The 16,168-nt window shown below is 34.0% G+C and overlaps 3 protein-coding genes across 3 annotated transcripts; all 3 read left to right on the top strand.

Annotated features, from left to right (window-relative positions):
• Nucleotides 1-1,279: 1,279 nt before the first annotated feature.
• Nucleotides 1,280-4,140, top strand: LOC140880763 (rop guanine nucleotide exchange factor 5-like). Its single transcript, XM_073285502.1, has 7 exons — nucleotides 1,280-1,827; nucleotides 2,061-2,177; nucleotides 2,266-2,420; nucleotides 2,686-2,760; nucleotides 2,841-3,131; nucleotides 3,342-3,683; nucleotides 3,787-4,140. Exons 1-7 carry the CDS (start codon nucleotides 1,632-1,634, stop codon nucleotides 4,138-4,140), a joined length of 1,530 nt encoding a protein of 509 aa, XP_073141603.1. The 5' UTR covers nucleotides 1,280-1,631.
• Nucleotides 4,141-4,524: 384 nt separating this feature from the next.
• LOC140880764 (uncharacterized) lies at nucleotides 4,525-5,609 on the top strand. Its single transcript, XM_073285503.1, has 2 exons — nucleotides 4,525-5,089; nucleotides 5,460-5,609. Exon 1 carries the CDS (start codon nucleotides 4,529-4,531, stop codon nucleotides 5,054-5,056), a length of 528 nt encoding a protein of 175 aa, XP_073141604.1. The 5' UTR covers nucleotides 4,525-4,528; the 3' UTR covers nucleotides 5,057-5,089; nucleotides 5,460-5,609.
• LOC140880765 (uncharacterized) lies at nucleotides 5,495-6,237 on the top strand. Its single transcript, XM_073285504.1, has 2 exons — nucleotides 5,495-5,978; nucleotides 6,068-6,237. Exons 1-2 carry the CDS (start codon nucleotides 5,651-5,653, stop codon nucleotides 6,082-6,084), a joined length of 345 nt encoding a protein of 114 aa, XP_073141605.1. The 5' UTR covers nucleotides 5,495-5,650; the 3' UTR covers nucleotides 6,085-6,237.
• The last annotated feature ends 9,931 nt before the right edge of the window (nucleotides 6,238-16,168 follow it).

The raw sequence follows: 16,168 nt of genomic DNA, 5'->3' as shown, positions 1-16,168 counted from the left end.
GAGAATCTAGGAGTTTCTAATTAGCAGTGGGATAAGTCCTAAGGTTGAAGTGGGGTGTCACAAGCCGTTGTAATGCTCAAAGTCTTCTAGTGTATCCTTCCGAAGAGGAAGAAGGGAACGTAGGAGATTGAGCTCCGAACATCCATGAACAAATTGGCGTCTCTTTATTTATCGCACTTACTTCTTGCTACTGTTTTTATGTGATTTGTTGAATCATTTTATATGTCCTTTAAAGTACCAAAATATTTCATACAAAGTGTTTGATAAAATGATTAAACCAAAATGTTTTTACTATCTCAACTTGCAATCTTTTCAAACGATTTCTCAAATGCTTAATCAGTTTTTAGATGGATTATTTCGAGTGTTTTTCGCTTGATTTTATAACCAAACTCGATATAATTTATCGGTGTTCGGTTCGTATTTGAACATTTCAAGAACGAGCTATTGTAGCTCAAAATATTTTTAATGTATTCACCCCCTCTACACACACCCGATCCCCAACATAATCATTTTTTTTGTAATTTTAATGGTTGTACAAAATTACACCCTTAGCATTATTCACTAAAATTAACATATTTCTACCTAAATTTCTCAACTTTTATATATATGTAAAAACATATAATTTTATGTATTGTATCATATGCACACAGTGTGTACTTCACTGCTAGTTTCAAAAGAAATCTAAAGTATATTAGAATATATCTATAATTTTGATGACAATCCGAAAATTCCTCTACCCTCATAAATTTGTGTCAGTTGTTTTGGATATATTTTTTGGGAGACGGTTTTATGAATGTTGTGTTGATATATAAATATATATATATATAATATGAAAAGTAATATTTTAACATTAAAAATAATGTTATTTATGGATCAAATCTAATAATATATCTGTATCATAAAATTAATCAATGATACGTTTGAGTATCACACAAATTTTTTTTTGGAATGTTTTGGACCCTTTGTTATACATGTCAAACCAGTTTTGCCCAAACTATCATATTGCCCAAACTATCATATTGGTGTTTATATTTCATTCCATGTACCCTTAGTTATTAGTAATAACTTCAACATTTTTTTGCTATTTTTCCCCGTAGTCTCTCGACTAACTCTACCAATTTATAAAAGTTTAAATAAATTGAATATTTAAAAATAAAGAAAATCTTTATTTTGATAAAAAGAAAATTAAAAAAAAAAAAGAGTAACCAATTATTCCAAGCAAGCAAAGTGAACTTGTACTGATTTCCGCACTTCTACTGTGTGAATGAAGGCCAAACAATCGAGTCATCGGCCACGCTTACGGCTATATATCAATCTCATTTTGAAACTAGACGTTGATCTCCTCACTTTACCAGTTCCACGCCTTGTAGAATTTTGAAAATCAAATCCACCGTTCGCGGTAAAAGCTTTCAAGTTAAATGAAATTCAATCCCTTTTAAAGATTCTTGCTTTTTAACTTGTTTTTTCACCTTTTGAGCTCTTTAACTGAGTAAAGATCAAGACTTTGGAGTGAGATTTAATGGCACTGGATAAGCCCATTTTCCGGACAATGGAAATCAAGCTATGCCAATCATTTATTGATCCGAAATAGCTATTTTTTTTTTGTGTTTTTAGTTTTGGAAGAAGTTTAAATGGAAGGTGTCACTGACAATATGAAGAAGAACAAAGGATCTGATAAATCTTTGTTAGATCCTCTCTGCTGGCCAATAAGAAGAGCAGCAGAATCTGTGAAAAACGATGCGTTTGAAGGGAAAAACAAGCTCAATGATAATGTTGATGGTGGTGTTGATTACTGTAAGTTGAAGATTCAAAGATCAAAACTTTCAGGTCAGATATGAAGTTCAAATTTCTTTTTTTCCGGAACTTGATCTCTGTTTTGCTGAATACAAAGACTGGAATTTGTTGTTGTTTTGTGTTTTAACTTATCGAGAAAGTTGCATATTTTGGTTGTTGCTGTGGTTTTGTATTCTTCTGGCTAATTTTAACTTTTGGTGAATAATTGGGAAGTTTATGCTTAAAAATTTTAACTTCTGGCTAATGATATTGATTCAATTGAATAGAATTGGAGATGATGAAAGAGAGGTTTGCAAAACTTTTACTTGGTGAAGACATGTCTGGAAGTGGCAAAGGGGTTTTCCCTGCGCTGGCTATTTCGAATGCCATCACCAATCTTTGCGGTAAAGGCTTAATTGTTAGCTGTCTCCTTTCCATTCATTTCACAACTTCTAAAGTTAACATGATAATTCTTGCTTCTTACATGTGCAGCTACTGTATTTGGGCAACTGTCGAGATTGGAACCCCTACAATCTGAGAAGAAAGCAATGTGGGAAAGAGAGATTGAATGGCTTGTTTGTGTGGGCGATCATATAGTAGAATTCGCACCATCTTGCCAAACGTTTCCTGATGGAACTAAGGTTGAGGTAATACTCTTGGCTTCTCAAGAAACTTGCATTTATGATTTGTTTGGCTTTATTCAGAGAGAAGTTCTTGTTCAGAAAAGAAAAAAGAAATGGTTCGAAAATCTTGCTGATTTTCCAGCTGATGCTTCTGCTTTTCACTCATTGAGTTGAATATCTGGCATTCAAATAGCACCGTTATGTTGACTTTGGCGGAACCTATGCCAGTGATATGGAGTTGTGAGTTATTGAAAGATATTTCATTGATGGTCACCTTCAACTGCTTCAGATTATGACTTGTCGCCCAAGATCAGATCTTTTTCTCAATCTCCCAGCTCTTCGAAAACTTGACAACATGCTACTAGTAAGATTTGAATGCGTTTCTTGTTTTTTCCCTTTTTTTTTCCTAGTTCTGGTGTCGATTTCACATTGCTTTGGTTTCAGGAAATACTAGATGGATTCACCAATACAGAATTTTGGTATGTTGATAAAGGTAGAATAGCAGCAGAGGCCAATGGTGCAGTTTCATTTCAGAAAGCCATTCAACGACAGGAGGATAAATGGTGGCTGCCTGTGCCACGCGTCCCCCACGGCGGTCTCCCTGAAGACACGAGAAAGCAATTAAACCACAGGCGTGAATGTGCAAGTCAGATTCATAAAGCTGCAATGGCTATTAACAGCATTGCCTTAGCTGAGATGGAAGTTCCAGAATCATACTCAGAAGCTCTCCCAAAGGTTTGAAATTTTTGCACTTAGCCATTTAAATGCACACTATCAAAGCAAGATTCTATAAGCAAATGCTAATGATACATAGATTCTACTTTATGAGCAAATATGAGTTTCTTGATGTTAAAATATTTTTTTTTATCTCTCGAATGATAAAGTTTACTGTACTTCTAGTCCCCCTGCATTGACATTCTCATGTGAACTAATTCAAAATGCTAGAATGGGAGAGCCTGTCTGGGGGATGTCATATACAGCTGCATCACTTCCGACCATTTCTCCTCAGAATGCTTGCTTGATTGCCTCGATCTGTCCACTGAACACGCAGCTTTAGACATAGCAAATCGAGTGGAGGCAGCAATCGACTTGTGTAAAAAACGAGCCACAAACCGTACCACTGCTAAATCCTCTTGGGAGATTGTTAAAGAGCTAGTGAAAGATGGAGGAGGAGACAAGAGGGATTTGCTTGCTGAAAGAGCTGAAAGCCTTCTTCTATGTTTGAGAAGACGATTCCCGTGTCTTGCACAAACTGACTTAGATGTCAGCAAAATACTGTGCAACAAGGTTTTATTTCAACCACCAGCTAGTCTCATTCTTCTTGAAAGCCTCGATCTTTTTGACAATCTTTATATAATGATTTGTTTTTCCTGTTTTTGAAACTCTCAAGGATGTGGGGAAGTCCATTTTAGAGAGCTACTCAAGGGTTTTAGAGAGTTTGGCATTCAACATTGTGGCACGCATCGATGATCTACTCTACGTAGATGATATAAGCAAACATTCAGACAAAACCAACATGATGAGCCACAGAAAGATTATACTCCCATATTCGGTGCCCGTTTCGAGCTCTCCCTACCGCACAGCATTCACCACACCAAACTTTTCTCCTGCTCGACTTGGTAATAGCCCTGCCAGAGGCGAGAGGAGTCCACATCTCGGCACCAAACCATCCCCACTCCGCGGATTAGGAGTAAGAAGGGTACTCACAAATTACCTCGAATGCGAAGTAAAGGCAAAGAATTGAGGTGATATCATTGAATGCGAGGGGAAGAAGACATCTCTCTTTGCTATACACAATAGTGAGAGTAGAACGAGGACTCCATTTGGTTGTTTCTCGAATGAGAAATTTTAGATTTTGTATAAATATTTTAAATGTAAGTTTAAAAACATTTGTCGCTTGGTTGGTTAACTCACAAGTCATATGCTTTGATTCGATTTGGGAAAGCAAAAAGATATCTGTTGATTGAAATCTTTGTTTAAGAGCGCACCGTGCTATCCTACGCCAAAACATCGGCACCCCAAATGTCTGAAAAGCAAAAGGAGCAACTTTAACTTTATCAAACTCTCCTCTAGAGGCATTAATCAGAGAAAACGCAACACTCGCAGCAATCTCCGCCGCAGCGCGACCGGAGATGTCGGCCACCAGCATCCACATAACGGCGCTCGATGGGATCGTGAACGTCAACTCCCTCTTCACATTCGCCGTCTTCATCGGCCTCGCGTGGAACCCGACCGACCCCAACAGCACTCTCATCGATCCCACCCAGCCACCCGGCTGCTCCCCCAGCCCGACGACCGCCGAACGCCTCGTGTGCTTCCACGTGTACGCCTTCAGCTGCTTCCTCTTTTCCAGCCTCGTGGCGCTGGGGCTGAAACAGGCCATAAGACTGGCCCGCGACAGCCCGGCCCACTGGCCGATAGACCTGACGATGGTGAACAAAACGGGTCTCCGGGTCGGGTATGTGGTCTCCGCCGCGGGTTCGGTAACTGGGTCGGTTTTCTTGATGCTGGCTCTGGTGGACGTGGTGCAGATAAAGCTGGGGATGCTGGGGTGCGGAGGGAGCAGGCATGGGTTTGGGGCGGTGGTGCCGCTGGTGATTCTGGTGCCGTCGGGGCTTTTGATTTACGTTTGTACTGTGCTTTACGCTTTTACTCGTTGAACCAAATCGGCGATTTCCTTTGAAAACGGAGAGGTACTGCTCATTGTTAAGCAAATGCTTCTGTTAATCAATTTTTAGCTCTGTTTCTGTGGAATTTTTTGGGCTAATTTTTAGGTAGCTCTATTTATAGAATTGTTGAATTATCTTTGTTCATTTTTATTCGGCCCAATGTATACAAACTCGAACTCATTTGGTCGATTTAGATTTCGACACTAATCAATCCATCCCGTGAAGGTTTTTTCTCTAAAATAATTTTAAAAGAAATATATATTGCTCTATTTTTTCGTAAGTAGGATGTCATATATGCGTAAACTTATGATTTTCAAAGAAAAGAGCGACACAACGATTGCATTTACGTATCACACGTAGCAGTAATATTTTTCACCAAACCCGCCACATACAGACCAATGCAGCATTTGAAAATCATATCATCTCAATTGGTGCTCATTCCACTAACGACAATGGTGGATTTCTACTCACACCCACTCCCGTTTAAGCTCCAACATTTCCCTATATAAACCGCAGCAGATTTCAAGCTCCAACCAGATCATATATCGAAAAACCTGAAAAACTAACTAGTTCACTTAGTTGGCAATGGGGAAACTCTTCTGCATTATGCTTTTCATGATCATCGGGATTGCTAGTTTAAGCGGCGTGTATTCGGCCGGCCAATGTCCTAACTCAACCCCGGACATGGAAGTATTGAAGCTGATTCCATGCGCATCTGCCGCACAAGACTCTAACGCCGCGGTTTCCAAAAGTTGCTGCACTCAGGTGAAGATATTGGGGCAGAACCCCGAGTGTTTGTGCGCCGTTATGCTGTCGAACACGGCCAAGAGTTCAGGGGTGAAGCCTGAAATCGCCATAACCATTCCCAAGAGGTGCAACCTTGCTGACAGGCCCGTTGGTTTCAAATGTGGAGGTAACATATTTATATGTATGTTCATTTTAAAATTTTTTATATTTATTTCATATTTATATATTCTGAAAATTGATATATATATCTTGCAGCTTACATTTTGCCTTAAAATGGCTTGGAGGAAATGGCAGTCCAGTGTCCTTACAAGTGTTGTCTTTTGCCAATTGGAAGCTAGCATGAGTTGTGTATCATGTGCTACTTTTGGCAAATAATGTAATTACAATAATACGTGCATGAAGAATAAAGAAAAACTCTTTCCTTATTCATATCTCCTACTTAAATCCGTTATTTTTCGAATGGATTTTGCTGTTAATATTATATATATCCTTAAACATCAATTGAAATATATATTCCTCATATTTGATGGCATGCCATAAATCATTGTGCAGTTGTGCTATAATAGAATAATAGATCCAAGAAAGTTTAGTCCATAATTCATTAATAGTTCTTGAAATACAGAAAGACCAAAATACAATTACAGTAATTAAAATTACGCGTATATATTGATTTTTTTTTTTTAAAAAAAATGTAAATTTCTACTCCACAAATATAGCCCTGCTCCCACAAAAAACGAAGGAGAGCCAATCCACAACTTATCCATTATCCATGTGAATGTCATCAAATTCGGGTAAGTTATATCCTACCTATACAGGCACTGCCTTCACACGAATCTAACGGTTGACATTTATCAATAAATATGGAGTCCATTATTTTTTAGTAGACCCCGCATGTATTGATAAATGATGACTCTTAGATCTATCATGGGAATAATGCCTGTATAGGTAGGTTGAAATGAACCTCAAACTCGATCCTCTTGCGAGATACTCCAACAAGTGTGCGCACAAACACAACCAACCACGGCTCAATATAGAATTTGTAGGGAACAGTGCCCAGGATTTTCAATCAGGAAAGGCGAATTCAATAAATTAAAATAATTATTACAACACAGTGTATGATAAATAGTCATATTATTAAGTTCATATGTTTTTAAAATAACACACTATGAAATTTCATACTTTGAAAATGTTGAATAATACTGTATCAAACACATCACGCTCAATATATGGTATTAAATAATCAAACCATCATATAACACATCATCTCCCAACCGAATACGAGGTGATATTTTGATTATTTTTATTGTTGAAAAACTCTCTCTACGGTAGCAGTTGCAACGAGTAATACCAATGTTAACTTTAAAAGTAAATATATCAAATGATATAATCGATATTTCTTCGATTGGAACATCATTTTAGCAAACTCGCTAATTCTCGCAGTCTTAGAGAACAGATTGTTACTTCGCATGTCAAAAATAAAGTTATGAATTTGATGCTCAAGATGCATTAACTCCATCAAGAAGAAATCAGATGGATAAAATTGAGAAAACCGAATCAAATTTCCCATGTCACATTCAAACATAAAAGACTTTTCGTTTTCCAAGAACAAATATGGGTCAATACAAAGCATACTGTCAATTCTATATAGTCTAAAATAAATTTATTCTTATCTTTATTCATCAAAGATCATCCTAATCAATATAAAATTAAATCAACATTCTAAAATATATATATTATATATATAGTACTAAGTTTTTTAAAAAAAATTCAAAGGAGCGGTCGCACATTTAAATTTATATTTAAAAGATATATTATGTGTATAGTACTAAAATTTTTGATAATTTCAGGAGGGGCGGTCGCAATCCTTTCGGAACCATGTAGGTCCGCCACTGGTTGAGAATGCAACCAAAGTCTCACATTGAAAAATAAAAAAAATATTACGAATTAATATATATATATATATATATATATATATATGGGATTATATATTTATTGGTATGAGATTTTTTGGGTGAAGTCCAAAAACAAAACAATAAATGTTGGACCAAAAGTGAACAATATCATATCATTGTGGAGATATCAAAATTCCATTGCAGAACGGAATTATTCCGAGAACGTCCCCGTATATTGAAGACAACTTAACATAGAGCCAACTAGAAATTAAACAATGTTACTCTTTTGTTTATCTTTTATTATAATGTAATATTATATTAATTGTATAAACTATGTATTAAAAATAAAAATAATTTCAAAATTTCAGCTATCAAAATTAAAAAATAAAATTTTTAACTTTTTAAATTTATTTTGATTAAATTGTAAAAAGTTTCATAAAAAAATTGTAAGAAAGGGAGAAGGAAAAAAAAAAGGAGGGAAAGTCCATCCAAATATTTGGGTTCAAACAAAGATAATTCTTGGCATTTTATTATGATGTTTTATGCTTTATAGTTCAATGACTTTCATGGAGTTTTTAAGAATCTATTGAAAATTTGAATATTTATAGACTTTTATAGAGTTTTTAAAAGTCAAAGTTCAATATCGCACGACTTTTTAAAACTTCACAAAAGTCTTTTTGGATACCATTAGATTTTGATGGATGTTATGCAAGTCTATATTGAACACCTTTTAACTTTACGGTTGTGTATTTAATCCAGAGTTTTATTAACTTTTAATGACTTTTTTAAATGATAGACTTCTATGGAATTGATGAATTTTTATTGAATTTTATAGAATCTTACAAATTTATAAAAAGAATTCAATTGATTTCTTTTAGAATTTTCGCAGGATTTTTTCAAAGATTTGTAAACTTTTCATACAATTACATGACTTTGTATCTTTAATATATCTAATTATTTTTCATTGATTTATTTGAAGTACCAATTGTTTTAGATCCAGTACTAATATATGATTATTGAGTGTTTAAACATGTGTTGTAAGTGTTGATATAAAAAATGTTGTTCAAATTCTATACCCAATATTTTACTCCTGTACCAGATCTAAATCATTTAGTGGTCAAATATCATATTTTCAATGTTTTGTACTGTTTTTACCCGTAAAAAAATATATGAGCTCAGGGATTGCAGAAATATTTCATGTGGATTAGGGAGTTCAAACAATATATGTTTTTTTTCTAACATGGACTTGATGTAAAATTACGTTTGGGAATGGGAATTCAAAGTAAGTTCGCCTGAAATAATGTAATATTACATGCTATTTATAATAACACTATCTCATGATAGATCTAAGGATAATCATTAATCATAAAGATAATCATTCATCATACATGAGAGGTCCACTAAAAAATAGTTTTAGTTAGTGGATGAGATTTTTGTTACAATTAGATCGCGAACTCGAGAGTTCATCCCATATTTGAAACTTGATGCCAAATGAGTTATACGTCATTGCTTTTTCAATTATTTTAATTATTAAATAGTAAGATTACCATCGGACGTGCTTTAATAATTAATGCAATCGTTTCCAACGCGTTTGTTTTTAAAAAGAATAAAAATCAGATGGTTTGCTAATCGCTTGGATTTTGTCAATGATCGCCATATCATGAATATCACCGCAAAGGCGCAAACCCATGTGGTATCCTCAGATCTATTAGGCTATCTAGTTGGAGGATATCGCAGTATCGGGAAAATGATGGATCGATCCAGTTGGATCTGTTCACCGATATTAGAAATATTTTAGCTAATATTCTAAGAAACACAACTCCTCGTTTGACTGAGATAATTTTACTGGTTAATTTTATAAAACAGATCGCTTGAATCACTCATTAAAAAATATTATTTTTTATAACAAAAATATTGTTTTTAATTATAAATATGAACAAAATTAACTCATGTCACGGATAAAAATATGGGAGTGTGTTTCACGATAAACCTACTATTTGATATATAATTGAAGCAGAGACAAAACTTGATCTTGATGGAATTTAAAAGGGAAAAAATATAGATATTTTATTTAATTCGCAACAATTATTTATCACGAGTGTATCGAGTTGATATTTGATAATATACATTAAACTGATTGTGCAAAATATCATAGGGCAGCGATGTACTTCAATATTATTTAATTAGTTCTAGAATAAGTATTTTAATTAAAGATTTTAAATATAATTTATCGCACATAATAAATAAAGGGTGATGCTACGTGTACACGGAGGGTTACACGTTGTACTTGAAATTACATAAATATCTTTAATGTATTTTGGAAAGATTTTTTTCAAATCAAGTGGATGGATAATTTTGTAATTTCATGTGTAGTTTATAACCCAATGTGTAAATCAATGTATACATGTAACATTTCCCATAAATTAATAGTACAATATGCAATAAATGAAAGTAAACTAAAATATGAAGTCAATATTCCATACTAACATTATAACTTTCCTTATAAAAGTATGAATTGTTGAAAAATATTATTATTATTAATATTATGTTGAATATTGAATGTTGAATGTTGAATATTGAGTTGTAAAATGTGAAAAATTAGTGTGTGATGATGTAGATGATGATGCATTTATTTTTGGACTAATCTCAAATGTGGATCTATAAATAGGTCTTCATTTGTGATGAAAAATACAATTGAGTTGAGAAAAAAAATATTATAAAGTGTAGAGTTTGATATATTTTAAGTTTTTGAAGTATTTACTTTTTACCGTAAATTTTTACTTTTTCACAACACGTTATCAGCACGATCGCTCGAAGGTTCTCTATATTTTTCGATGCTCTAAAATACAAGAAGAAGTCAAAAATATTCAACAAGTAAGAATTTTTATTTTACTGTTTATATATTTTTATTGTGTATATATTAATATATAATATCATGTTACGAAAAAATAAGTTTTTTTATCAAAACTTGTTATAAATCCTGGGAGGATGTTAAAACGACATCCCACACTCCCGGTAAGGGATACGACAAGTATAAAAGCCTCTAAGGTTTTTAAACAATAACGTGATATATATTTATTATGTATATATATTAACTATATTAATATATAATTTCATGTTATTATATAAAAGGTTGTCTATGACACTGACCTTATAATAACGTGATATGATATATATTATTGTGTATTTATATACTAACCATATTTGTATAATCTCATGTTATTATATAAAAGGTTGTCTACGACACCGATCTTATAATAATGTGATATGATATACTATACCTGACTTTATACTAACTATATTGGTATAATTTCACAACATTATATAAAAGGCTGTCTACGACACTGACCTTATAATAATGTGATATGATATACATAATTATTTAATTATGATTATCATTATATGCATTGCATCATTATCACAAATTTTTATTCAACACATACTCGATTTTTTTCTTTACCCCCAACGGTCACAAACGGCTAAATTTTTGCCCTATAAATATATTCACTCAAACTCATTTTCAATCACACCAAATTCACTCTTTCTCTCAAAATATTTTCTCCTCGGTTTTTTTTTCGAAAAAGAATAAGATGGAGTTTTTGACCTTTCTAAGGCTATTTTTCATAACGACTATGATCATCATGCTCACGAGTTTTGTACTCACCGGCGATTTTCCACCACAGATTTTTTATCTATTTATATAAGCACTTGTAATTTTCGTCCTTCCATTATTTTGTATTATCATACTAATAAAAATTAACTAATAAAATGCATTGTTATTTTTCTAGTACCACCATGTCAAATTTGGCAAAGATTGAATTCGTTGCGCTCGATATCACTGAAAAGAATTATATGCCATGGACTCTCGATGTAGAGATGCATCTTGAGTCATTGGGTCTAAGTGATACCATCAAAGAAATTAATATATCAACCTCACAAGATAAAGCAAAGGCAATGATTTTCTTACGCCGACGTCTTGATGAAGGGTTGAAATGTGAGTATCTCACAGAAAAAAAACCCAATGATTTTATGGAAAGGGTTGAAAGAAAGATTTGAGCATATAAGGGAAGTGATACTTCCGACCGCCCGTGATGAATGGAATTCGTTGAGAATCCAAGACTTTAAAAAAGTAAGTGATTATAATTCTGCGATGTATCGAATAGTCTCGCAATTAAAATTCTGTGGACTTGAAGTCACAGAGATGGAAATGCTTGAGAAAACGTTTTTCACTTTTCACGCATCAAATATAACTCTACAGCAACAGTATAGAGTGCGTGATTTTACGAGATATTCTGAACTCATTGCATGTATTCTTGTGGCGAAAAATAACAACGAATTGTTAATAAGAAATCATCAATCCCGACCCACTAGATCAACGGCATTTCCTGAAGCAAATGTCGTAATGAAAAATGAAAACCAAAATCAAAGACATAGACCAGAATTTGGTCGTGGACGAGTTCGAGGAAGTGGGCGTGGGCGTGGACGTGGACGTAAAAATTATCGCGGTCGTGGTCGTGGTCGTGGATATGAAAATAATCGAGATAGTTATTTCAATAACTCATCTCAAAAGAACGTCACGAACCACCCACCAAAAAGGCAGCATGAAAATACGAGTGAAAATGAAAATCACTCAAAAAGATCTGAGAGTGTTTGTTATAGATGTGGCACTCCAGGACATTGGTCACATATTTGTCGAACCCCTGAGCACCTATGTAAACTCTATAAAGAATCGACAAAGGGGAAAAGAAAAGAGACCAATTTTGTTAAAAATAGTGACCATTTAATTGGTTCAACTAGTTTCAATGCTGCATATTTTTTGAATGATTTCGAAGACATTGATTAAAAGATTGGTGGGATTAGATTGTAACAAATTTGTATTTTTATGCATTCTTGTATTATAAATTATGTTATATTTTGCATTTGTATTGTACTTAATTTTTCTTTATTGCATTTTTGTGAAGTTTGATATGGAAAATGCTATGAGCAAACATGGAAATAATATCATGAAAATTTGCATATCGGATAGTGGTACAACGCACACTATTCTGCGAGATGAAAGATATTTCTTGGAAATAAAATCAACAAAAACAATGGTGAATACAATATCAGGTCCTGTAGACTTGATTGAAGGTTGTGGTAAAGCACAATTTTTGTTACCAAATGGTACAAAATTTCTGATAAATGATGCTTTATATTCACCACAATCGAAAAGAAATTTGTTGAGTTTTAATGACATATATTCTCATGGATATGATACTGAGACGATAACTGATGGAAATCAGAAATATATGTGTCTTACCACATATAAATCAGGAAAGAAATATGTGGTTGAAAAATTATCAATGCTCCCTACTGAATTACATTATACGCATATAAGGCCAATCGAATCAAATATGGTGGTTAATAGTTCTTCAATATTAATCAATTAGCATGATCGATTGGGACATCCTGATTCAATAATGATGCGAAGAATTATTGAAAATACGCATGGTCATCCATTGAAAGACGAGAAGATCTTTCAGAATAATAAGTTTCAATGTAAAGCATGTTCTCTTGAAAAACTTATTATAAGACCATCGCCAGCTTAAATCCAAACAGAATCACCCTTATTTCTTGAACGCATTCAGGGTGATATTTGTGGGCCAATTCATCCACCATATGGACCATTTCAATATTTTATGGTATTAATCGATGCCTCTAGCAGATGGTCACATGTATGCTTATTGTCAACTCGGAATGTGGCATTTGCAAGATTAATGGCTCAAATAATAAAATTACGGAATCAATTTCCCGATTATACAATCAAGAAAATAAGACTTGATAATGCTGGAGAATTTACTTCCCAAACTTTCAATGACTATTGTATGTCAATGAGAATTACTATTGAACATCCTGTTGCTCATGTTCATACACAGAATGGATTAGCTGAATCATTGATTAAACGTCTACAACTGATTGCTAGACCAATGATTATGAAAACAAAACTCCCTATTTCTATATGGGGACATGCAATTTTACATGCTGCGGCATTAATTCGCATCAGACCAAGTGCATATCATAAATTCTCCCCATTGCAGCTTGCATTTGGTAAAGAACCAAATATTTCTCATCTGAGAATTTTTGGATGTATGGTGTATGTGCCTATTGCACCACATTAACGATCAAAAATGGGTCCTCAAAGAAAAATCGGTATTTATATCGGTTATGATAGCCCATCAATCATTCGATATCTTGAGCCTCAGATAGGCGATGTGTTTACAGCACGTTTTGCTGATTGTCATTTTAATGAAGAAATCTTCTCAATGTTAGGGGGAGAAAATAAACACATCGAAAAAGAAATCACATGGTATGTACCATCATTGTTACATTTGGATCCAAGGACCAAACAATGTGAGAAAGATGTACAGCAAATTGTGCACTTGCAAAGAATTGCAAATCAAATGCCAGATGCATTTGCAGACACAAAAGGGGTAACAAAATCATATATACATGCTATAAATGCCCCTGCTCGAATTGAAATTCCAAAGAAACAAATTGAAGACACTCATGATGTCATAAAACGCTTGAAGCGTGGAAGGCCAGTCGGTTCCAAGGATAAAAATCCTCGGAAAAGAAAAGGCATTGAGAAACACGATGATCATAAAATAGAAAATGGTGTTCCAGAAGAAATACCTGATGATGAAAATGTTCTGTCAGAACCACAAACTGACGAAAATCGTGAAATCTCTATCAATTATATTAATACTGGAAAAATATGGAACCGAAAAGATATAGAAGATATTGATGAGATATTTTTTTATAATGTGGCATGTGACATCATAAATGAAAACGAGGATCATGAACCAAAAACCTTTGGTGAATGTAAAACTCGTCATGATTGGGAAAAATGGAAAGATGTCTTCCAAGTTGAATTGGATTCGCTAAATAAACGTAATGTTTTTGGACCTATAGTCCCCACACCTGAAGGTGTAAAACCTGTTGGATACAAATGGGTTTTTATTCGAAAGCGAAATGAGAAAAATGAAATAGTAAGATATAAAGCTAGACTTGTTGCACAAGGTTTTTCTCAAAGGCCTGGAATTGATTATGAAGAAACGTATTCTCCTGTTATGGATGCAATTACGTTTCGATATTTGATTAGTTTGGCAGTGTCTGAAAATTTGGAAATGTGTCTGATGGATGTTGTTATGGCTTACTTATACGGATCACTTGATAGTGATATATACATGAAGATCCCTGAAGGATTTAAGATTCCTGAGGCACAAAGTTCAAAACTCAGAGAATTTTATTCTGTAAAATTGCAAAGATCATTATATGGGTTGAAGCAATCCGGCCGAATGTGGTATAATCGGCTAAGTGAGCACTTGATGAAAAAGGGATATGTAAATGATCCAATATGCCCTTGTGTTTTCATCAAGAAAACAACATCCGGATGTGTAATTATTGCTGTATATGTTGATGATTTAAACATCATTGGAACGAATAAAGAAATTCAAGAGGTTATGATGTACTTGAAGAAATAATTCGAAATGAAGGATCTTGGAAAAACCAAGTACTGTCTGGGTTTGCAAATAGAACAAAAAGAATGTGGAATTTTTGTTCACCAGGCAAATTATACAGAAAAGATCATTAAACGTTTTAATATGGATAAATCAAATCCATTAAGTACTCCAATGGTTGTAAGATCATTAAACATAGAAAAGGATCCATTCCGTCCATGTGAAGATGATGAAGTTATTCTTGGTCCAGAATTACCATATCTAAGTGTCATTGGTGCCCTTATGTATCTTGCAAATTGCACTAGACCAGATATATCTTTTGCTGTAAATTTATTGGCAAGATTCAGTTCATATCCAACAAAGAGGCACTGGAACGGAATTAAACATATATTTCGTTATCTACGAGAAATGACAGATTTGAGACTTTTGTACTCAAAAGACACCAATCAAAGTATCATTGGTTATGCCGATGTTGGATATTTATCTGATCCACATAAGGCACGTTCCCAAACCGGATATGTATTTACTCGTGGAGGCACCGCAATTTCTTGGCGTTCACAGAAACAAATACTCGTAACAACTTCATCAAATCACGCTGAGATTATTGCGCTACATGAAGCAAGCCGTGAATGTGTTTGGCTAAAATCAATGACACAACATATCCAAACTTCTTGTGGATTATCAGTAGACAAGAAGTTTGTGACGTTGTATGAAGACAATGCTGCATGTATTGCTCAAATGAAAGAAGGATACATCAAAAGTGACAGAACAAAACATATACCCCCAAAGTTCTTTGCCTACACTCAAGAGCTTGAGAAGAATAAAGATATTGATATCTGTTATATTCAATCAAGTGAGAACTCATCAGATCTCTTCACAAAGGCACTTCCCACGACGATATTCAGAAAGCATATATACAACATTGGGATGCGCAATCTGCGGAATATGTGAAGAATCACTCATGT

Source organism: Henckelia pumila, chromosome 2 (assembly GCF_033568475.1).
Source record: "Henckelia pumila isolate YLH828 chromosome 2, ASM3356847v2, whole genome shotgun sequence".
Classification (NCBI taxonomy): Eukaryota; Viridiplantae; Streptophyta; class Magnoliopsida; order Lamiales; family Gesneriaceae; genus Henckelia; species Henckelia pumila.
Note: the sequence above shows the minus strand (reverse complement) of the source record. Positions and strands in the feature narration are given on the sequence as shown.